The sequence below is a fragment of the Bos mutus genome, chromosome 4, assembly GCF_027580195.1.
Source record: "Bos mutus isolate GX-2022 chromosome 4, NWIPB_WYAK_1.1, whole genome shotgun sequence".
In the NCBI taxonomy this organism is placed as follows: domain Eukaryota; kingdom Metazoa; phylum Chordata; class Mammalia; order Artiodactyla; family Bovidae; genus Bos; species Bos mutus.
The window spans coordinates 24,167,815-24,192,930 of record NC_091620.1 but is presented as its reverse complement, the minus strand read 5'-3'; the positions used below and the strand labels follow the sequence as shown (position 1 = coordinate 24,192,930).

The 25,116-nt window shown below is 40.4% G+C and overlaps 1 protein-coding gene across 1 annotated transcript in view; it reads right to left on the bottom strand.

Annotated features, from left to right (window-relative positions):
- MTPN (myotrophin) overlaps positions 1-16,421 on the bottom strand; it is a 78,663-nt gene extending 62,242 nt beyond the window's left edge. The window contains exon 1 of the mRNA XM_005903642.3: positions 16,088-16,421. Within this exon, the coding sequence (XP_005903704.1) occupies positions 16,088-16,159 (72 nt within the window). The 5' untranslated portion in view covers positions 16,160-16,421. The remainder of the gene's footprint in view (positions 1-16,087) is intronic.
- Positions 16,422-25,116: the final 8,695 nt, after the last annotated feature.

Sequence of the window (25,116 nt, the reverse complement as noted above, 5' to 3'; positions counted from 1 at the left end):
CACAGAATCATCTTTCAGGATTTGAAATAGCTCAACTGGAATGCCATCACCTCCACTAGCTTTGTTCATAGTGATGCTTTCCAAGGCCCACTTGACTTCACATTCCAGGATGCCTGGCTCTAGGTGAGTGACCACACCATCGTGATTATCTGGGTCGTGAAGATATTTTTTGTACAGTTCTTCTGTGTATCCTTGCCACCTCTTAATATCTTCTGCTTCTGTTATGTCCATACCATTTCTGTCCTTTATCGAGCCCATCTTTACATGAAATGTTTCCTTGGTATCTCTGATTTTCTTGAAGAGATCTCTAGTCTTTCCCATTCTGTTGTTCTCCTCTATTTCTTTGCATTGATTGCTGAAGAAGGCTTTCTTATCTCTCCTTGCTATTGTCTGGAACTCTGCATTCAGATGCTTATATCTTTCCTTTTCTTTGCTTTTTGCTTCTCTTCCTTTCACAGCTATTTGTAAGGCCTCCCCAGACAGCCATTTTGCTTTTTTGCATTTCTTTTCCATGGGGATGGTCTTGATCCCTGTTTCCTGTACAATGTCACGAACCTCAGTCCATAGTTCATCAGGCACTCTGTCTATCAGATCTAGTCCCTTAAATCTATTTCTCACTTCCACTGTATAATCATAAGGGATTTGATTTAGGTCATACCTGAATGGTCCAGTGATTTTCCCTACTTTCTTCAATTTCAGTCTGAATTTGGCACTAAGGAGTTCATGATCTGAGCCACAGTCAGCTCCTGGTCTTGTTTTGTTGACTGTATAGAGCTTCTCCACCTTTGGCTGCAAAGAATATAATCAATCTGATTTCAGTGTTGACCATCTGGTGATGTCCATGCATAGAGTCTTCTCTTGTGTTGTTGGAACAACCATAGTTTGGCCCCAGGTAAATAGCAGGGAGGGATCAGAGCCCCTCCCATCAACAGAAAACTGGATTAAAGATTTACTGAGCATGGCCACGCCCATCAGAACAAGAATAGTTTCCCCCTCAATCAGTCTCTCCCATCAGGAAGCTTCCATAAGCCTCTTAATCCTTCTCCACCAGAGGGCAGACAGACTTAAAACCGCAATCACAGAAAATGGCCCAATCTAATCACATGGACCACAGCCCTGTCTAACTCAGGGAAACTATGAGCCATGCCCTGTAGGGCCACCTAAGATGGACAGGTCATGGTGGAGAGTTCTGACAAAATGTCCACTGGAGAAGGGAATGGCAAACCACTTCAGTATTCTTGCCTTGAGAACCCCATGAACAGTATGAAAAGGCAAAAAGATAGGACACTGAAAGATGAACTCCCCAGGTTGGTAGGTGCCCAATATGCTGTTGGAGATCAGTGGAGAACTAACTACAGAAAGAATGAAGAGATGGAGCCAAAGCAAAAACAACACCCAGTTGTGGATGTGACTGGTGATAGAAGCAAGGTCCGATGCTGTAAAGAGCAATATTGCATAGGAACCTGGAATGTTAGGTCCACGAACCAAGGCAAATTGGAAGTGGTCAAACAGGAGATGGCAAGAGTGAACGTCAACATTTTAGGACTCAGTGAACTAAAATGGACTGGAATGGGTGAATTTAACTCAGATGACCATTATATCTACTACTGTGCACAAGAATCTCTTTGAAGAAATGGAGTAGCCATCACAGTACAGAGTCCAAAATGCAGCACTTGGATGAAATCTCAAAAACAACAGAATGATCTCTGTTTGTTTCCAAGGCAAACCATTCAATATCACGGTAATACAAAGTCTATGCCCCGACCAGTAATGCTAAACAAGCTGTTCTAAGAACACCACAAGACCTTCTAGAACTAACACCCAAAAAAGATGTCCTTTTCATTATAAGGGACTGGAATGCAAAAGTTGGAAGTCAAGAAACACCTTGGGTAACAGGCGAATTTGCCCTTGGAGTACAGAATATTGCAGGGCAAAGGCTAATAGAGTTTTGCCAAGAGAACACACTGGTCGTAGCAACACCCTCTTCCAACAACACAAGAGAAGACTCTACACATGGACATCACCAGATGGCCAAAACCGATTTCAGATTGATTATATTCTTTGCAGCCAAAAATGGAGAAGCTCTATACAGTCAGCAAAAACAAGACTGGGAGCTGACTGTGGCTCAGATCATGAACTCCTTATTGCCAAATTCAGACTTAAATTTAAGAGTGGGGAAAACCACTAGACCATTCAGGTATGACCTAAATCAAATCCCTTACTATTATACAGTGGAAGTGAGAAAAAGATTGAAGGGACTAGATCTGATAGAGTGCCTGATGAACTATGGACTGAGGTTTGTGACACTGTACAGGAGACAGGGATCAAGACCATCCCCATGGAAAAGAAATGCAAAAAACCAAAATGGCTGTCTGAGGAGGCCTTACATATAGTTGTGAAAAGAAGAGAAGTGAAAATCAAAGGAGAAAACGAAAGATATACCCATTTAAATGCAGAGTTCTAAAGAATATCAAGCAGAGATAAGAAAGCCTTCCTCAGTAATCAGTGCAGGGAAATAGAGGAAAACAATAGACTGGGAAAGACTAGAGATCTCTTCAAGAAAATCAGAGATACCAAGGAAACATTTCATGTAAAGATGGGCTCGATAAAGGACAGAAATGGTATGGACCTAATAGAAGCAGAAGACATTAAGAAGAGGTGGCAAGAATACACAGGAGAACTGTACAAAAACGATCTTCATGACCCAGATAATCATGATGGTGTGCTCACTCACCTAGAGACAGACATCCTAGAACGTTAAGTCAAGTGGGCCTTAGAAAGCATCACTATGAACAAAGCTAGTGGATGTGATGGAATTCCACTGGAGCTATTTTAAATTCTAAAAGATGATGCTGTGAAAGTGCTGCACTCAATATGCCAGCAAATTTGGAAAACTCAGCAGTGACCACAGGACTGGAAAAGGTCAGTTTTCATTCCAATCCCAAAGAAAGGCAATGCCAAAGAATGCTCAAACTACTGCACAATTACACTCATCTCACAACGCTAGTAAAGCAATGCTCCAAGTTCTCCAAGCCAGGCTTCAGCAATACGTGAACTTGCAGATGTTCAAGCTGGATTTAGAAAAGGCAGAGGAACCAGAGATCAAATTGCCAACATCCACTAGATCATCGAAAAAGCAAGAGAGTTCCAGAAAAACATCTATTTCTGCTTTACTGACTATGCCAAAGCCTTTGACTGTGTGGATCACAATAAACTGTGGAAAATTCTTCAAGAGATGGGAATACCAGACCACCTGACTTGCCTCTTGAGAAACCTGTATGCAGGTCAGGATGCAACAGTTAGAACTGGACATGGAACAACAGATTGGTTCCAAATAGGGAAAGGAATATGTCAAGGCTGTATAATGTCACCCTGCTTATTTAACTTATATGAAGAGTACATCATGAGAAACGCTGGGCTAGATGAAGCACAAGCTGGAATCAAGATTGCCGGGAGAAATATCAATAACCTCAGATATGTAGATGACACCACCCTTATGGCAGAAAGTGAAGAGGAACTAAAGAGCCTCTTGATAAAAATAAAAGAGGAGAGTGAAAAAGTTGGCTTAAAACTCAACATTCAGAAAACTAAGATCATGGCATCTGGTCCGATCACTTCATGGGAAATAGATGGGGAACGGTGGAAACAGTGTCAGACTTTATTTTGGGGGGCTCCAAAACCACTGCAGATGGTGACTGCAGTCATGAAATTAAAAGACACTTGTTCCTTGGAAGAAGTTATGACCAACCTAGACAGCATATTAAAAACCAGAGATATTACTTTGCCAACAAAGGTTGGTGTAGTCAAGGGTATGGTTTTTCCAGTAGTCATGTATGGATGTGAGAGTTGGATCATAAAGAAAGCTGAGCACCGAAGAATTGATGCTTTTGAACTGTGGTGCTGGAGAAGACTCCTGAGAGTCCCTTGGACTGCAAGGAGATCCAATCAGTGCATCATAAAGGAAATCAGTCCTGAAGAGTCACGGGAAGGACTGATGCTGAAGCTGAAACTCCAACGCTTTAGCCACCTGATGCAAAGAACTGACTCATTTGAAAAGACTCTGATGCTGGGAAAGACTGAAGGTGGGAGCAGAAGGAGACGAAAGAGAATGAGATGGTTGGATGGCGTCACCGAGTCAATGGACATGAGTTTGAGTAAACTCCAGGAGTTGGTGATGGACAGGGAGGCCTGGTGTGCTGAAGTCCATGGGGTCGAAAAGAGTCAGATACGACTGAGCGACTGAACTGAACACGGAAACACATTTAAGACTTATTTACATATTTGAGTGTTTTTCTTGGTAATATTTTCAAATGCTGTTACTAAAAGCTTTTATCACATATGTAATCTTATTTTTTAACTGAAATATAAATGACCTACATACAACACTACATTAGTTCCAGGTGCACAACATAGTGATATCACACTTCTAAACATTTCAAAATAATCTCCATGATAAGTATAGTTACCATCTGTCACCATAGAAAGTTATTACCATATTAACTATATTCACTACACTGTACATTTCATTCCTGTGACACATTTATTTTGTAACTGGAAGATTATAACTCTTCATCTCCTATTTCACTCAACTCTCCCACTCTCCTCCCATCTGGCCACCACCTATTTGTTCTCTTATCTATGCATCTGTTTTGTTATGTTCTGTTCACTTATTTTGCTTTTTAGATTCCACATATAAGTGAAACTATACAGTATTTGTCTTTCTCTGACTTACTTCACTTAATATGATAATCTCTAGGTCAATCTATGTTGCTGCAAATGATATTATTTCATTCTCTTTTTATGGCTGAGTAATATTCCATCATATATACACATGGCACATGCTTCATTCATCTACTGATGGATGCTTAGGCTGCTTCCGTATCTTGTCTATTGTAAATAATGCTGTAACAAAATTAAGAATTTGAAAATACTTAACTGAAATTCTAAAATGATTGTCATTAAGAGGTTATAAGTGGAAGTTAGTTTTATACCTGCTATCATTACTATTGTTTTTCACAACTATTACAGTAATAAGGAAAAGGTGAACAGAGTAGTTTGAAACTGAGCTTTAAGTGAGGAAATGAAGAAATATTATTTATACTACGAACATATGTTTTAAAGAGGAATATGGTAAAAAAAAAAAAAAGCTTTGGAAAAAATGAAGGAAGGGTCAACTGTTGGAGATACTTCAACTCAAATTTAACTAAACTACAGGTGGGTAAGAGATAATGTGATAAATACTGGAAATACAAAGATAAGGTCTAACTTCAAAAACTATATAGCACAACAGGGCAGACAGGCAGGTAAAAATTAATATGGGGTTCTTAACTGCAAGCAACAGAAACCAATTTACAGTGATGAACAGAAACGTACAGATATTAAAAGCAGCTCTCAGAATTGCTGAGACATTTGAAGAACCACACTCAGTAAATGGGCAGGAATCAAGTGAGGAAGCTTAAAGGCAAGAAATCAAAATCAAAATTTGTGACATGAACCACCTGGGTAGAGAAAAGATGCCACAACAGACATTACTTCTCCTTTTGGAAACTGGATGCTTTATTGCAGACACTTCATCTTTTCCTGTGCCTGAGTATCGGCTCCAGATAAAAGCACCCAATTAGCCATGTTTGGGTTATGGCCCATTTCCTAAACTTTGGGCAAAAGAAAGCAATTTATTTGTCCTTTTCTGCTTGTGCAGTGGGAGCTGGGCCTTGCATTTGACCAAGATTCATACTATATATAAATAGCAGAAAAGAAAGTGAAGTCGCTCAGTTGTGTCTGACTCTGTGACCCCGTGGACTGTGGTCTACACCAGGCTCCTCTGTCCATGGGATTCCAGGCAAGAATACTGGAGTGGGTTGCCGTTTCTTTCTCCAGGAGATCTTCCCGACTCAGGGACTGAACCCAGGTCTCCCACATTGCAGGCAGACTGCTTTACCCTCTGAGCCACTAGGGAAGCCATATATATAGCAGGGAACTCTTCAAAAAAAGGAAGGGGCTCAAAGGCTGCGAGGTCCACCCCCAAGAAAACAAATGCCTGTCTACAAACACTGTAAATTAAATCGAGACTTGCAGAAATATTTTGAGGAGTCTCTGTGTTCTCAGTTTGAAAAGCTTTAGTCAAATACTTAAATAATAACAAGTGATACACTCCTATACCTGGCACCTGTGCTTTTTTAACCATTCATTAAGACAAAACTCTTGGAACATTCAAAACTTAAGAGATATATTCCACAGAAAGAGTTTCTTAAGCCACACACAGTTTTTCAAACTCAAATCCAATGACTTGTTAGTCAAGCCAAAAGCCTGTAAGTCTTAAGTTTAAGCAACTCTACACTAAAACATAATACAACAAGAAAGCTCTATATTATCAGCATACTACACTGGCTTAAAAGAGAGATTAATAACACAGGAAATGTTATGCAAAACAGAAACTTCAAAAATAAGCAGAAATTTACCAAGCAAATAGAGTGGAACAAAAAAAGAGTACGACAGTGGTAATAGCTATATAAAGCACTTCATTAGAAAACAGTGCAATGCAGTGAAAAGGCACCTGTTCAAGTCAGAAAAAGTGAACTGAAGTCCTAATCCTAATTAGCAGTATAATCTGAGTCAAATCCTTTCATATCTAATTTTTCCTCATTTACAAAATGAGGAAGGTAGACTAGATGATCTTTAAGTAGTTTTACTTCTAAACAAATGTTGGGTTGTTATTAATAACAATGGTTAACATTTATCGGCACTCACTATATTCCAGGGAAAATAGTATACAGTTTACATTATATTAAGTAGGTATCATTATCCCCATTTTCTCCAATTCAGGAAATTCAAACTCTAAGCAGTTAACTAACTCATTGAAAGTGATCAGGTTAATAAGCTAGCCAGAACTGGAGGATTTAATTCCAAAGTCAATACACTCAATCATGTTAAACCAATAACAATATTCCAAATTCCCTCAGGACAAGGACTTTGCTATTACAGCATTTATTATACAATGGGAAAAACATTATCTATCTTTTTCTGATATCTAAATTTTTCAGATGGCTAATAATTTAGACCCAAGTATCAAAATACTCATTATTTTATATGGTCAAACAGAAATCTTTCCAAAATATACCACACTTGTCTCTGACTTTTAAATAAGAGATAAAAGTAGATCAAATCTTTTAAACTTCTCCTGAAGCTCAAGGTTATATTTACATACAGTAGTTATTGTACAGGTCTGGGGAACTTGAAGGTAATGTGACTCTGTCTCTTCATTCTCTCAGGTCAGCTTACATTTTTGTTTCTTCTCTCGTTGATTTCATTGACCACAGGTCCTCTACACCCGTATTAGTGTTTTGCAGACTAAAAAAATAAGTCAGTTGCATAAAAACTACTTTCACTCACATTTCTCATTACAAGGTGGCCTGGATATAGTACCATAAAGTAATTCTTAATTATCAATTCAGCTGTGATTTGATTACCTAAACAGAACTCTGCTGTTCCAAATACTTTGATACAGAATACTGCCATACTGTATCATACCTTCCCACTCTGAGATATTTCATAAAGAATTAAAATCTAAAGCAGCATGTCTTCAGATCACATGCTGCAAGCATTCCAGGAAAAAGAAAATGCAATGTTTATGAAGACATATGGGTTAAAGGTAAGGTTGGTTCCCAAAATGCTCAGTTTCCTTAAAATGACAGAAAAAAAGGAAGAATTCTTAAAGAAACTCTATTGCAGAAATTCTAAAGGGAATATAAGAGAGAAAGTGGCTCTATCCCATACTAAAACATATTATGAAGCTACCATTAAAATTGCTTAGTATGGATTGAAAAAGAGCAAGAAACATATTGGAATTTTCTTTAGGACAAAGAAAATAGTTCAGATCAGCAGGCAAAGAGGAATTACAATAAATGTGGAAACTGTCTAAAAAAATAAACTATATTACTATTTCATACCTTCCCACAAAATAATTAACAAAATGATCAAATGCCTAAAACAGAAAAAAAAAAAAAAAAAAAGAAAACCAGAAGTTCTGGAAAAAAAAAAAAAGACCAACTTTACTCATAATCTGATAGAGAAGAAACAGTCTCTTCAAATAGTACACAAAATCCAAGTCACAAAAGGGGAAAAAGTGACAAATTCAATCACATAAAAAGTAAAGACTGCTGTAAAACAACAGCATCAGTCCTGGGTGTTCACTGGAAGGACTGATGCTGAAGCTGAAACTCCAGTACTTTGGCCACTTCATGCAAAGAGTTGACTCATTGGAAAAGACCCTGATGCTAGAAGGGATTGAGGGGAGGAGGAGAAGGGGATGAGATGGCTGGATGGCATCACTGACTCGATGGACATGAGTCTGAGTGAACTCTGGGAGTTGGTGATGGATAGGGAGGCCTGGTGTGCTGTGATTGATGGGGTCGCAAAGAGTCGGACATGACTGAGCGACTGAACTGAACTGAAAACAACAAAAAAAGATAAAGCCAAGAGACAAACCGGGAAAAAGACTTGCAAAATGTATGATAAAAAATTAATTTATAAAGGGCTCATACAAATCAATTTAAAAAACCAGACCAATTACCTACTAGAAAAATGAAAGGTATAAACAAGAAATCTGAGGAAATGAATACAAATGCTAAAAGTTCTGATGTTTCATTTCCTCATTAAAGAAATGCAAATCACCTATTCAGAGAGCAAAAAACGCAACGTCATTAGGGATGGTCTTGTGCTGCTGACTTGTGTCTAAGTTGATAAAACTCATCAGGAGGGTCATAGAGCTATGGCCTCAGAAACTGTCAAGGTGTGTATACACATAAACATATCTATATATATATAAAGGTAATCACAATAATGTGAGCCAGAAAAAAGATGTTTATTATGGAGCAATTAGTTAAATTATGGTATATACATAAAATGGAATAATATGCACCATTTAAAAAGGAGGGATGAATAAATGTAATGTGGAACCTAAGATAAACTATTAAGGAATTAAAAAAAAGGAAAGTGCAGAAGTGTACATAATTTTTTTAAAGTGGGGAAATGGATGAGTAAGTGGGTTTTCCAATGTTTTTCTGGAATTACTTACGTGACCGTGTTAAGAATGGCTAACTCTGTTCAGAGGTACTGGCACAGAGAGCCACAGGTGCTGTATTTTCTAGTCTGTGCTGCTGCCAAGTCACTTCAGTCGTGTCCGACTCTGTGTGACCCCATAGACGGCAGCCCACCAGGCTCCCCCGTCCCTGGGATTCTCCAGGCAAGAACACTGGAGTGGGTTGCCATTTCCTTCTCCAATGCATGAAAGTGAAAAGTGAAAGGGAAGTCGCTCAGTCGTGTCCGACTCCTAGCGACCCCATGGACTGCAGCCTACCAGGCTCTTCCGTCCATGGGATTTTCTAGGCAAAAGTACTGGAATGGGGTGCCATTGCCTTCTCCTTTCTAGTCTGTACCTGAGTTAATTTCACTTGTTAAAGGTAACAGTAATTATCTAGAGAGCAGAATTACAGACCAAATTTTGTCTTTTTTTATACTTTTCTGTCTTAAAAAAACCTAATAAAATCTGTATTTTAAATAAAAAAACACTAGTAGGGATAATGGGCAAGGGGTACTTTGTCGAATTTTATTAACAGGAAGGCCTGGTGTGCTGCAGTCCATGGGGTCGCAAAGAGTCAGACATGACTGAGCAACTGAACTGATGATTCTATCAATACAGCTTTATCCCTTAAATAATAAGTATGTTACTTTAAAATTTAAATCATCTTTATTACACTTTTACTTGTTTGCCCTAGTTTTTTATGTTTAGAATCTCAAAGCAAAACATGACAAATAGCTGATGTACATATGAGTAAACACTCCTCCTGCAATGTAAAAAAGATCTTCTCATTTTAAGTTCAAAGTAAGAAACAGAGAAAAGTATCTAAACTATTCTGTATCTACTGAGGGCACCTTTTTACACAAGCTGACCTACTGGCTTTCTGACTGGGTCACAAGCCCTGCTGCAGAAAGGGCCTAAACACAGTGACAAATTTTTATAAGAAAGAAACTGGTAATGTAAAAAAGAAACAAAAAAGAGGAAATTATGTAAAACTGATATATGCAAGATAGTTTGAATCAGGACCTCTTTTCAATTGCCTATTTTATTAGGAAAGTGAAAAGTGATCCCAATAAGTCATGCAATTTCTTAAGATTAGAGCTGATACTTTTCCTCAGGTTCAAGAGATCCTTTTCTTTCACAAGATGAACAATTGTTGCTTTTCAACCTATCAGAATGTCAAAGGCAGGTGTAACTAGAAAGGGGCTGGAGTGGGAAAGAAAACCACAGAGAAAGAGAAGTTAGAGAGAGACCTGATGTCTAGTGTTTCACAGCAAGTGAAACAGAAGCACACGTAAACAAGAGTACATATATCAGACCTGCTGGAGATTCTAAGGTAACTACTTATCCATACAACTCACAAGCGTTCACCTGAGAGCTGGAGTCTCAAAACTAAACACAAAGCTCACCTCTAAGTAGTCTCAATGGATAATTACCATCTTGCTGTGATTATTTTTAATACTTATACTCAATAATATAGCATCCCTGAGGTATCTACCAGTATTGAAAAATTAAAGTCAATGTTATGCTTAAGTAATAAGAGCTCTGACGTCAGAGAGACTGACTTAAAATCTCAGCTTTGTTACTCAAGAACTCTAGGACTTTGGGCAAGTTGTTTAACCTTTGGCTTTGTTTCTTCATCTCTAAAATCTCTAATATTAGGTTAACAAATTAACTATGTTCATGGGTTGATGTGATAAATAAAAGCAGTTACACTTCTACGTGGCTTCACAGTATTCAAATAAAGTTTTAAGAACATACTTTTTGAAAAAAGTGCCATTTGTTTAAACCATTCTGAATAGAAATCGCAATGCCTCAGTTAACTTTTGCTTCTTCTTAAAGCAAACAGACACAACTTAACTTTTCTATAGGATAATTATTAATACAAATGATAAGATTACGTATGACTATGAGGGCTTCACAGGTGACACAGCAGTAAAGAATCCGCCTGCCAATGCGGGAAATCCAAGAGACGCAGGTTAGATCCCTGGTCAGGAAAATCCCCTGGAGCAGGAAATGGCAACCTACTCCAGTATTCTTGTCTGGAAAATTCCATGGATAGAGGAGCCTGGCGGGCTACAGTCCATGGGGTCGCAAAGTCGGACACAACTGAACGTGCGCACGTGCATGCACACACGTTTCCACAAGCCATCGATCAGTTTCTTTAGGAACACTTTGAGAAAGATAGCACCTGACAAGACTTAAAGTTTACAGAGAAGTCTCCATGCTAATTATTTCCAAATGTAACAATTTTAAAAGTAAACAGTTAAAATTTAAAAAAACTATAGCCATTTTACTATATCCTTGCTGCTGCTGCTAAGTCGTTTCAGTCATGTCCGACTCTGTGCGACCCCATAGACAGCAGCCCACCAGGCTCCGCCATCCCTGGGATTCTCCAGGCAAGAACACTGGAGTGGGTTGCCATTTCCTCCTCCAATGCATGAAAGTGAAAAGTGAAAGTGAAGTCGCTCAGTCGTGTCCGACTCTAGCGACCCCATGGACTGCAGCCTACCAGGCTCCTCCGTCCATGGGATTTTCCAGGCAAGAGTACTGGAGTGGGGTGCCATCGCCTTATTCACAATCAAGTAACTTGTGCTTGCCTCTTCCCACTCCAGTGTTCTTGCCTGGAGAATCCCAGGGACGGCGGAGCCTGGTGGGCTGCCGTCTATGGGGTCGCACAGAGTCGGACACTACTGAAGCGACTTAGCAGCAGCAGCAGTGCTTGCCTCTTGCAAGCCCGTTTCTCATCTTCTTAAGGTGCTCACGCTAAGTAAGTTACTGTGAGCTAAGAAGCCAGATAACCATTTCATGGCAGACCGATCCGGTGAAAAATATATGGGCTGTAGAGACAGCTCTGTGTTTAAATCCCAGGTATGCTACTTATTTTGTGATCTTGTTAAATTACTTAACTTCTCTTTAGCTTCAATTTCCTCATCTTTAAAATGGGAATGCAATTACCTATACTGAAATGCTTTGGTAAAAGGCAAATAAAAATTGAGGTAAAACTCTTACAGAGTACTTTCCAGTACCTGCCAAAATAAGTCATCCTGTCAATGATAATTATTATTACATAACTAATGCAGGATGTTAAAACTACAGTGAACTTAAGAATATAAAGGATTTATTTGGAACATATGCTTTTAATGTGTGAGATTCCTTGGCACCATACTGGAGATACAAAGATGAAAAAGGATATATGTATCTATCCTCGAGAGGCTCACAGCCTTTAATTAAAGACAGACACACAAACAAAATCATAGCAATTTGGTAAGTGAAACAGTAGAAGCAGCAGCACCCCATGTGAAGTCAAAATGCCTTTCTGGAGGAGGTGATAGTTAAGCTAAGAGGATAAACAGCTCACCAGGTAGGACTTAGGGACTGCGGTGAGCTGACTTGGTCAAGAAGGATGAAAGATCACAGGTGAAGAAAATACACAAGTAAGAAAGAGCTTGGTGAGGTCTGGAACAGAGCACATGTAGAGAAGAGAGTTTAAAAAGGCCAGCATAGGCCAGATCTTCATGATCTGGGATGCCAAACCAAGGAGGAGTTGGCCCTTTTAAAAATAAGTAATGGGGAATCACAAAAGTATAAGGGTAATGAAGGAGGTTGGCTGAAAAAGACGCTCAGATTCCTATTACACAGAGATTCCTCCAGCTGAGATGTTCCAGCTGACCAGGGACGAGAGAGAAACTACAGTCAAGGAAAATATAGTCCAGGTGGTTAAGCAGCAATTAATTTAAAGTAGTGATGTTAAGAGAAAGGAACTAAGAAATAAGGTAGTCTTGATACCACTCAAAAAGTTGGGGAAATTCCCCAATTTCTAGTTTGGGCAAATGGGTGGGTCATGAAGTCATTAGAAGGTGGACAAGAAAAATAGAAACATTCAGGATTTATCTGAATGCAGTTATTTACTATGTCTGGAGCTCAAATGAAAGCCGAATTAACTCCAATGGGAGAAATTAACATAAAGGCAGAAATGGAAGGCAAAAATAAGGCATTCAGATGAATCACACAGACTGAAGACGGTGACTACTACCACCATTGCTGATGAATATCCTACTTTGTGTCTTTCGCTTGTTTTCCAATTGAACAAATTGTCATATGTGAGATGTTACTTTTAATCTACATGCTACCTTATCAGTATGAATGCTTTTTCCAGAGGTCAGCTGAACATTAATGTTTAAGTTTTCTGAGCATCACTATCATGCCAAGATTAGCAAAGTGTTGGGGGCCTGAATGGTGCCCAATAAAAATGGAAGAATTAATATAGTCTTTATATTTAGTTTCTTATAGTCAAGAAACCAAACTGCTTCAGATACTGTTTTAATGATGAATCAGATAAGCATGTAACATGGAATAATCTGTTTTTCTTTATATGTTGCTTTTTTCATTTAGGAACATATAATTTTCAATGGTTTTGGAACTTTGAATTTATTTTTCAGAATTCAAGAATTCCCCCCAAGCCAACAATTTATGCCTATCCATACTCCAGACTTCTGTACAGAAGTCAGTAGAAAAGTACAATTATTGCTTTTTAAAACATTAATTTTAAGGAAAAATACTAAACTGCTTCACCTACAGGTCCATTCTTATATGTTAACAATGTGAGAGATCTTCACAGGTGTACTCAGGAGACTATTTTAAAGATTCTCACCCCTTAGAAGGAAAACTACATAACAAGACATGTTTCTTTATGTACTTTCTTTGTACACAACAAAAACTTAGAAAATAATAATGACTGCCCACCAGATGAAAAAGGTGAATCTATGAATAAGCAGGGAAGATGGAGGCTGGGCAGAAGAAACCATGTTAGGAGGACTTGAAATATAAAAAGGCACAATAGGAGAGCTCAGTCAGTGAAAAATGGAGGGCTAGTTTTTGGCTGTTTTGTTTTTTATCATTTTTCATTAACAAAGCAAAAGGTATTTTAAGAGACTCAACAGTCTCTTAGTTTTTACTCGATAAAAACTAAGAAAAGAAAAAGCTCCATGATCTGTTCAAAGAATTACTTTTTTTGCATAAATCAGTTCTTAATACTTTCTTTTGATGTCTATTTCCCTCTTATGCACATCTTTTTTGTTAATGAGTGTAGGCAGTATGGTAGTATTAGGGAAAAATCAAAATTAAACAGAATAGAATGACCTAATTTAAAAACCGAAAACAAATCAATCCATTGTTACTAGCACTTATTTTTACACAAATGTTTTTGTGAGACTGAAAACTGTGCATAATCTGCCTGGACGTGGACCCTGGAAATGTCCTGCTAGAGATCTTGGTATCATAAACTTTCACAATTACAGTTTAGATTGTGAGACTGTGGAGCAGTGAAGGAGTCTAAGTCTGGGAGTCAGCAGTTTAGTTCTGCCTTCCTTTTGTTATCTCTGTAACTAGATTTCCCCCCCCCCCTCCATATGCACCCTGTATCTCAGTAATCTTATCTGTAAAATGGGACCAATAGAAAGATTTACTTCACAAGATGCACAAGGATAATGTAACAGGAAGACACTATGTAAAGCATGTTATTTTTGTAGCTGCAAGCTCAGTCCTTAACTTTTCAAATCTCAAGAACATAAAATAAACTAGGTGCCACCATTAGCAGAAAAACAAAAGCCCACTCACTTCCAGAGTACTGCATGCAGTGTCTCACCACTGGAATCATACCATGAAAAGTTCCCAGTAACTTCTTTCCTTTAACCTTACATTGAAAGATCCAAAAAAGACTGGTTTCAGACTCCCACTAGCTGAAGGCAGTTAACAGTATCCTAAAAATCCATCTCAAAGGACTAAGAAGATAATCTGCATGCGGAATGTCTAGATTGCAATGGTATTAAATAGAGTAAAAACTAACAGTAGCTTGCCCCGCACAATCCTGTAAGCTTTAAGAAACTCTGCTTTTGCTTACTTGCTTCTAACACTCCACTGTGAAGCAGAAACACAGCATCATATACCAGTGGTCACAGCCTTTGAAGAACTAGAAGCTGGATCAGATTCTCAAGCTTTTAGACGTTGAGCAAGATGCCCTCCATGATCATGTCACAAAGTTATACATTTTAGAAACAACATGTGCTCCATATTTATGTAATAAAGTCCTATTTTGTTTTGGAAGATTTTTTAGATCATCACCATATTAGAATCACATATAAGTTCTCTCATAATTACAAAGGCGTCATTTCAGGGTCCAAAGGCAGGCCACTGGAATTTTAAGTTTACCACTCCATCACAACGTGGATTCACACTTGGGTTTAGGTTTGAGATTAGCTTTCTTCATCATGATTTTCCCCCTAAATGTACTGTGACTAAACTACATTACTTTTTATTACACATGTAAGCACTTCTGATGGAATCTAGGAGAAAGATGGAATAACTGAAGTTAACCCGCTGGTTTGAAAACTCAAGTATCTTAAACACTCCCAGATGCTAACTGACAACTTGACCACTGGAAGCAAATTAAGTTATTCTTTGCAGCGGGGGAGAGGAAAGAGGCCACACCCAAAGTTAAGAGTTCACAGTGAAGTGACACCAAGTTTCAGAATTTTAACTACTGCTATTTTCGGTACTCTTTTTTTTTCCACGGTCAAGGAATACTTTAAAAATTCATAACATGCCCAAAGTTAAATAGAAAACGTTACCCTGATTCTAATCACTTGTTACTTCGTTCAGTAGTGGGCAGGTCCAAGATGGAGAATTACCTCATCCAAAGAAAGATTGGAAGTAATGCTGGCGTCGAACAGGGCCAAACTCAAGTCCTCAGTGCTCATAAGCGACTCTAGAAGAGCTGGTCACCCACTCTCCCCTCCCCCGAGAAGCCAGGAAGGCAAGACCCTGTGTCACCACGGCAGTTATCTGACCCAGAACGCGACCGTTTTCTGTGGACCCAGTTTTCGGCTTTAGACGCTCCCAGCCTCCCACTCTCTCCGCGCCACCTCCACCCAGGAGGTCGCCCCCGCTTCCTCAGCCTCCTCTCCATCCCACCTCCGTGCTCTCGCCGACTCCACTCATTCCCCCACGTACCTTGGCCACATAGTCTTTCACCTCATCTAGGTCTCCGTTTTTCAGGGCCCACATGAATTCCTTGTCGCACATCACTGCAGCGGGGCGGGCCAGCTGGCCGGACAGCAAGACGAGGAGGCGGTGGCAGCGGCAAGCGGATACCGCCGGGCGAGAGGGACACAGGGCCGCGCGGTAGCCGCACAGAAGAGAAGGCGGGGTAGGCGGCCAGGCGGGCGAGGCAGTTGGCCGCGGCGACCGTTAGGGCGGGAGAAAGAAAAGTGTTGTTTTTTTTTTTTTTGCGGCCACCGGGCCCAGCAGAGCAGGTTCCGCCTGGCCGAGGAGAAGCAGCAGCGCTTGCACTTCCGGTTCACTCCCGGCTAGGACCGTCCCCCAACTTCCTCTTCCTCTTCCCCGCGGCGGAACGCCCTGCTCGGGACCCCGCCCCGAAGGCGCGCGGCGGAGCGCTCCGCGTGCGCAGACGCAGTGACTGAGCCGCCGGGCGAACGCGAGTCGGGGAGTAGTGGGCGTGTCTAGGAGACCAGACGACTGGGTCTGGAGGTCGAGAAGGGCCATAGCGCTAGTGGAGGAACTGCGCAGCATGAATGGGAAAAACTTAAAGAAACAACTCATAATGTCGGAGCGCACCCTGCTCACTTTCTAAGTGTTCAATAGAAATTGAATTCCTTCCCTTTTCTTTTCCCTTCTTCCCTCCTTCCTTCCCTTCCTTGATCTTTCCTTTCCTTCCTCCACTATCGAGCATCCTTGGGCTCCTACTACATGTCAGGCTCTGCTGGGCACAGAGAATATACTTTAAAAAAAAAGCTTCAGTTCAGTTGCTCAGTCGCGTCGGACTCTTTGCGACTCCATGGACTGCAGCACGCCAGGCCTCCCTGTCCATCACCAACTCCGGGAGCTTATTCAAACTCAAAATGTCCATTGAGTCGGTGATGCCATCCAGCCATCTCATCCTCTGTCGTCCCCTTCTCCTCCTGCCTTCAATCTTTTCCAGCATAAGTGTTTTTTTAAAATGAGTCAGTTCTTCGCATCAGGTGGCCGAAGTATTGGAGTTTAAGCTTCAGCATTAGTCCTTCCAATGAATATTGAGGACTGATTTCCTTTAGGATGGACTGGTTGGATCTCCTTGCAGTCCAAGGGACTCTCAAGAGTCTTCTCCAACACCGCAGTTCAAAAACATCGATTCTTATGCACTCAGCTTTCTTTATGGTCCAACTCTCACATCCATACATGACCACTGGAAAAACCATAGCATTGACTAGATGGACTTTGGTGGCAAATTAATGTCTCTGCTTTTTAATAATATGCTGTCTAGGTTGCTCATAACTTTTCTTTCAAGGAGATTAAAAAAAAAAAAAGAGTGGCATAAAACAATTCCTGCCCTCAAGGAACTCTTCCATACTTAAGACAACGATGTGAACGCTGTGTGTCTGTCAATACTACACATAATGTTCTGTGGAGGGAAAACTGACTCATCTCTCTGACTGGCAAATGCTGTCCAGAGACTTAAGACTTTAGTTTGATGCCACAGAGCAGAGCAAACTTAACTGACCGGTACAATGTGTATTTTTAAAAAATTTTGTTTTAAGAATTTTTGTTGTTTTGCTTTGAGGCTTCAGGACCATTCTAGCAAAACCAGTTCCACTTTTCCTAGAGACTGACTGTAATAACCTGGGGCACAGCCACTAGGTGAATTGTGCTTAAACCCTAATGATCCAGGTGTGCACATATCAACACAGAGAGAGGCAATAAAAACTCTTATTGGAACAATTATATGCATATATATATAGTCTATTATTTATGACCCATTGTCACCCTGCTTATTTAACTTATATGCAGAGTACATCATGAGAAACGCTGGGCTGGATGAAGCACAAGCTGGAATCAAGGTTGCCGGGAGAAATATCAATAACCTCAGATATGCAGATGACACCACCCTTATGGCAGAAAGTGAAGAAGAACTAAAGAGCCTCTTGAGAGTGAAAAAGTTGGCTTAAAACTCAATATTCAGAAAACTAAGATCATGGCATCCGGTCCCATCACTTCATGGGAAATAGATGGGGAAACAGTGGAAACAGTGGCTGACTTTATTTTTCTGGGCTCCAAAATCACTGCAGATGGTGATTGCAGCCATGAAATTAAAAGACGCTTACTCCTTGGAAGGAAAGTTATGACCAACCTAGACAGCATATTGAAAAGCAGAGACATTACTTTGTCAACAAAGGTCCGTCTAATCAAGGCTATGGTTTTTCCAGTGGTCATGTATGGATGTGAGAGTTGTGTTATATAGAAAGCTGAGCACCAAAGAATTGATGGTTTTGAACTGTGGTGTTGGAGAAGACTCTTGAGAGTCCCTTGGACTGCAAGGAGATCCAACCAGTCCATCCTAAAGGAGATCAGTCCTGGGTGCTCATTGGAAGGACTGATGTTGAAGCTGAAACTCCAATACTTTGGCCACCTGACGCGAAGAGCTGACTCATTGGAAAAGACCCTGATGCTGGGAAACATTGAAGGCAGGAGGAGAAGGGGATGACAGAGGATGAGATGGTTGGATGGCATCACTGACTCAATGGATATGAGTTTGGGTGAACTCCAGGAGTTGGAGATGCACAGGGAGGCCTGGCGTACTGCGGTTCATGGGGTTGCAAAGAGTCGGACATGACTGAGCGACTGAACTGAACTGAAACTGATAAATGATAAACGAAGCTACTTTTCTAGGCTTGCTGTAGAGAATAGGGGATCAGAAAACAGACTGGAACCAGAATGCTTAGTTTTAATAAAGGACCCAAACTATATTAATTTTGTGTCACCTCAGGCAAGTTTTTTAACCCATCTCGGTACAGTTTTCCATGTATGTTAAGTGTGTATGAGAACAGTGTTCAATACATGCATATATATTACCTATGATTTGTGCATGTGTGGCTAAATCGCTTCAGTTCAGTTCAGTTCAGTCACTCAGTCGTGTCTCACTCTTTGCGACCCCATGAATCGCAGTACACCAGGCCTCCCTGTCCATCACCAACTCCCAGAGTTCACCCAGACTCACGTCCATCGAGTCAGTGATGCCATCCAGCCATCTCATCCTCTGTTGTCCCCTTCTCCTCCTGCCTGCAATCCCTCCCAGCATCAGAGTCTTTTCCAATGAGTCAACTCTTCGCATGAGGTGGCCAAAGTACTGGAGTTTCAGCTTTAGCATCATTCCTTCCAAAGAAATCCCAGGGCTGATCTCCTTCAGAATAGACTGGTTGGATCTCCTTGCAGTCCAAGGGACTCTCAAGAGTCTTCTCCAACACCACAGTTCAAAAGCATCAATTCTTGGGCGCTCAGCCTTCTTCACAGTCCAACTCTCACATCCATACATGACCACAGGAAAAACCATAGCCTTGACTAGACGAACCTTTGTTGGCAAATTAATGTCTCTGCTTTTGAATATGCTATCTATGAAATCACTTCAGTTGTGTCCAGCTCTTTGCAACCCCATGGCCTGTGGCCTGCCAGGCTCCTCTGTCCTGGGATTCTCCAGGCATGAATACTGGAGTGGGTTGCCATACCCTCCTCCAAGGGATCTTCCCAAACAAGGGATAGAACCCACCTCTCCTGAGTTGGCAGGTGGGTTCTTTACCACTCACACCCCCCAGGAAGCCCTATAATTTAGCAGTAGCAAATAGAGATAGGATTCAAACCAAAAGAAAAATAGAAAAAAATCTCCAAATATTTAATAGCTACCTTGATTGTTATTCTGTTAATTTTCCTTTCTGACAATTAGAAATACAATTTCACATACCTAACGATGATACATTTCTGGAAAGAAATCTCAAGGATGAGTTTGTTGGGTAACTCCTGAGGTTCCTATGTCTCTTCTAACTCCCACCTCTGTGATCTCTGAGTTACATCCTGCTGAAAGCTCTTGATTTATATCTCTAGTCCAGACTTCTCTTATGTGATCCATTCTGATATTTAACTTCTTACTCATTTGAATGTTTGAGACTTAATGTGTCCAAAATAAGATTTGGTCTCTTCTGTGTTCTAAATTTAGTTGTCCCCTAGACCATCCCTTCTCTGTGAATGACATCACCAAGCACCCTGCCACTAAAACCAAAAACATAGCAACAAATTTTCTCTCCTTGACTAAACTATAGTCAGAAGCCCCTTGACTAGCCTTCAACCTCTGTCTATAAAGACTCGAACAGGAACATAGGTCCTCTCGAGGCCACATCCTAAAATAATCCCAATCCTCTTAAAGTGCCTGGATGAGAAAATTCAAGGGTGCCAAAGCCCCTGTTTATTCCAGTCAACACCCAAGACTGGGACCTCTCTCCCCCAGCTTCTGCAGGAGGGTAGAATCCTAACTCCAGTCGTCACCACTAGCAGACACAGCTGGCCTAATTGCATCGACACTGACTGCGTCCGTGTGTGCTAAGTCATTTCAGTTGAGTCTGACTCTTTGTAACCCTAAGAACTGTAGCCCGCCAGGCTCCTCTGTCCATGGGATTCTCCAGGCATGAATACTGGAGTGGGTTGTCATAACCTCCTAATGGCTACCCACTCCAGTATTCTTCCCTGGGAAATTCCACAGACAGAGGAGCCTGGCGGGCTACAGTGCATGGGATTGAAACACTCAGACACATTGACACTAACTAATCTTTTGTAATTTTTTACTCCCCTGACTTGACTCTCCCGCCTTTCCCTCATTCTCCTTTTAAAACATCTATTCATCTCTGTACAGATTGAAGTTTTGTTCAGTTCATGTGGGACTCTTTTTTCCTTACAGCAGTAGTTATTACCAATAAAAATCTGTTCTTACCACATTAACTAATGTCCTGCTTTGTTCATCCTTGACAATGCAAGTCGTAGACAACTCCTGCCGTTCCCAACCTTTCTTTTATTTCATCCATCAGTAAGCTCTGCAAAATATATCTTAAGTGGTTCACTTCTTGGCATCTTCCCTGCTGACTACCCCGCTACGGCCCTTACTAACCCTGTCATCTCTTGCACTGCTACAATCGCATCCCAGCTGGCATCCCCATTTTCACTCTCACTCTTTTCCAAGTAATTTACCACAGAGCCAGTTAGTTTTTTAAATATAAATCAAACATGCATTTCTTAAGACCTTTCAATGACTTCCTATTGCATTTTAGAATAAATTCTATTAGTTTGCTCTGGCATTCAGGGTCCTCTGTGACTTGACCCTGATGGTTTCTCCCATCCATAACACTCCCCTCACATCCCTTTACTTTTTTGTTTCTCATAGATCTCATCTTCTGGCAGTTTCAGTAAAAATCAAGCCTATTCCAGCCTAGGGCTGTTAAGCTTGTTGCTTCCTGTCTGGAATGTTCTCTTAATTCATGCTCACTTGGAGGTCTCAATGCAAATGTTACTTCTTCAGAGATGCCTCCCAGACTATTCACTTTAAATAGGTCTCTCAATCGTGTCTAGCCTATAACCTACTTTTTTTTTTTTTAAATTTAGCTCACTTATCACAAATATATTCATTGCTTTTTGGTTACCTGTTTTGGCAGGCATTCAGCAATTTTTCCTTTGTCTGGCATCCCAGGCACAAGAGAGAATTCCTCTTCCTGGCTTCCTTGTGGTTGGATAATGTCATGTAACTAATTTTGGCCTATTAGTTATGAGCAGAAGTAACATGAGTCACTTCCAGGCTTGCCAATGCAAGACCCTTCAGAGGGCCCTATTCTCTCTCCCACAGCAACCAGCAACATTCAAAACAGTGGCGGCCGTCAGCTGTGTTCCTAAGCGACTGCGATGAGCAGAATTCCCCTGCCACTCCATAATAAATAAAATAGTAATAAAACTTTCATTGTTTCAAGCCACTGAGATTGTGGTGTTTATGACTGCAGCAACACTGAGCCAATTTTGACTGACAGTGGTGGGCTATCACTAGAACACAAGTCTTCAATAGATGGCATTGATTTAGGGGCTAGGTGGTACACAACAAAGGAAGTGGTATTGGAAGCCATATGGATGGTGATTCATATTCGCAGGAAAGAAACATTTGGCAAAACAACCTCCTGTGATAGCATGGTGAGGCATGGAAGGCAGATAATGAATGTATGCTGTAAACGTGTGGCTCTGGTGGAAGAGAATGGGAAATGGAAAGCTGGTGGCATGTGTTGGTAACTATTTTTATGTGTTGCCTGGTGAGGGTGGGGTGGGGTTTTGGGGAGGTGAAGGACATGTTTTTATTTATTTTCTTTCCAGCTTTACTTTGATATAATTGACATAACACTGAATACGTGTATGATATACAGCATGATGATTTCATATGTATACATTGCAAAATTATTGCCTCAACAAGGATAGTTAACACAACCGTCACTTCATAGTTACTTTTTTTCTTGTGGTGAGAATTTGGAAGATTTACTCTCTCAGCATTTGTCAGGTATACAATACAGTATTGTTAAGTGTAGTCACCATGCTGCACACTAGATTTTCCAGAACTTATTCATCCTATAACTGGCATTTGGTACTCTTTGACCACTTTCACCCATTTCCCCCACCTCACAGCCTCTGGTAACCATCTATCTACTGTTTCTGTGAGTTTGGATTTTTCAGATTCCACATTTAAATGAGACCATACAGTATTTGTCTTTCTCCGTCTGACTTATTTCACCTTGCATAATGTCCTCCATATAACTGCTTTGCTATATCCCATAAGTTGTGGTATGTTGTGTTTCCATTTTCATTGGGTTTAAGATATTTTAAATTTCCTTTTTGATTTCTTCTTTGATCCACTGGTTGTTCAGAATTGTGTTGTTTAATTTCCACATATTTTGGGGGGAACACATGTATACTGATAGCCAATTCATGTTGATGTATGGCAAAAATGACCATAGTATTGTGAAGTAATTATCCTCCAGTTAAAATAAACAAGTTAATAAAAAAAAATTTCCACATATTTGTGAATTTTCCAGCTTTCCTCCTGTTACCAGTTTCATGCCACTGTGGCTAGAAAAGATACTGGATATAATTTCTATCTTGAATTTTTTGAGACTTGTTTTGTTGCCTTACATAAGGGCTTCTTCCCCTTTACATATGGTAAAGAATCTGCCTGCAATGTGGGAGACCCAGGTTGGGAAGAGCCCCTGGAGAAGGAAATGGTGAGGCACTCCAGTATTCTTGCCTGGGAAATCCCATGGACAGAGGAGCCTGGCGGGTGACAGTCCATGGGGTCGCAAAGAGTTGGATATGACTGAGTGACGAACACTTTCATATAATCTATCCTAAAAAATTTTCCATGTACACTTGAGGAGAATGTGTATTCTGATACTGTCAGATAAAATATTCTGTATATGTTTGTTAGGTACATTCGAATGTTGGTAATTATTGATTACATAAGACATTATAGGAAAAGATGAATCAGAGAGTAATTGTTAAGTTTACAGTTATAAATGGAAGAGATTATAAAGAATCCAGAAATTTGGAAACTTGCACTGTTGGAAGATACAAATGATTCTTATCTTTAAATGAGATGAGCAACAAAGGCTAATTAGAATTCAGCCTTATGTCAAGGATCAAATCAAGGATATTACTGTCACAGATCAGATCAGATCAGATCAGTTGCTCAGTCATGTCCGACTCTTTGCGACCCCATGAATTGCAGCACACCAGGCCTCCCTGTCCATCACCAACTCCAGGAGTTCACTCAAACATCGAGTCAGTGATGCCATCCAGCCATCTCATCCTCTGTCGTCCCCTTCTCCTCCTGCCCCCAATCCCTCCCAGCATCAGAGTCTTTTCCAATGAGTCAACTCTTCATATCAGGTGGCCAAAGTACTGGAGTTTCAGCTTCAGCATCATTCCTTCCAAAGAAATCCCAAGGCTGATCTTCAGAATGGACTGGTTGGATCTCCTTGCAGTCCAAGGGACTCTCAAGAGTATTCTCCAACACCACAGTTCAAAACCATCAATTCTTCAGCGCTCAGCCTTCTTCACAGTCCAATTCTCATGACTAAAACCTCTGAGTGGATTAAAGTGGTGCCCAGTAAGTTGGATACACTGGCCCAGGTCTTCCTGTTAACAAAGCTTCATGGGCTCAAGTTACCCACAAGAGAGATATAAAAATTTGTGTCTCAGATGACTTGAGTCAAATAAAGAAGATGACTAAAATTTTTAGGGTAGTGCCAAAATATCTACCAGTGAGTACTAAAGGAAACTGTAAGTGAAACTTAAAATGACCCTTGGTCCTCACCTTTCTGTGGTCAGGAAGTAGTTTGACGAAACTGCTCAAAACCTGAGGACTTATTCTTTATGTTCAGGATCAGAAAAGGTCAGTTTTTATTGAAATGCCAAAGAATGTTCACACTACCACACAGTTGCTCTCATTTCATATGATAGCAAAGTAATACTCAAAATTCTCCATGCCAGGCTTCAATAGTACGTGAATGAGGACTTCCAGATATACAAACTGGATTTAGAAAAGGCAGAGGAACCAGAGATCAAATTGCCAACATCACAGAAAAAGCAACATCAAAAAACATCACAGAAAAACCTAGAGAATTCCAGAAAAACATCTACTTCTGCTTCATTGACTATGCTAAAGCCTTCGAGTGTCTGGATCACAACAAAATATGGAAAATTCTTCAAGAGATAGGAATACCAGATCACCTTACCTGCCTCCCGAGAAACCTGTATGCAGGTCAAGAAGCAACAGTTAGACCTGGACAGGGAACAAAGGACTGGTTCCAGATTGGGAAAGGAGTACATCAAGGCTGTATATTGTCACCCTGCTTATTTAACTTAAATGCAGAGTACATCATGAGAAATGCTGGGCTGGATGAAGCACAAGCTGGAATCAAGTTTGCTGGGAGAAATATCAATAACATCAGATATGCAGATGACACCACCCTTATGGCAGAAAGTGAAGAGAAACTAAAAAGCCTCTTGATGAAAGTGAAAAAGGAGTGTGAAAAAGTCGGCTTAAAGCTCAACATTCAGAAAACTAAGATCATGGCATCTGGTCCCATCACTTCATGGCAAGTAGATGGGGAAATGAAACAAGTGACAGACTTTACTTT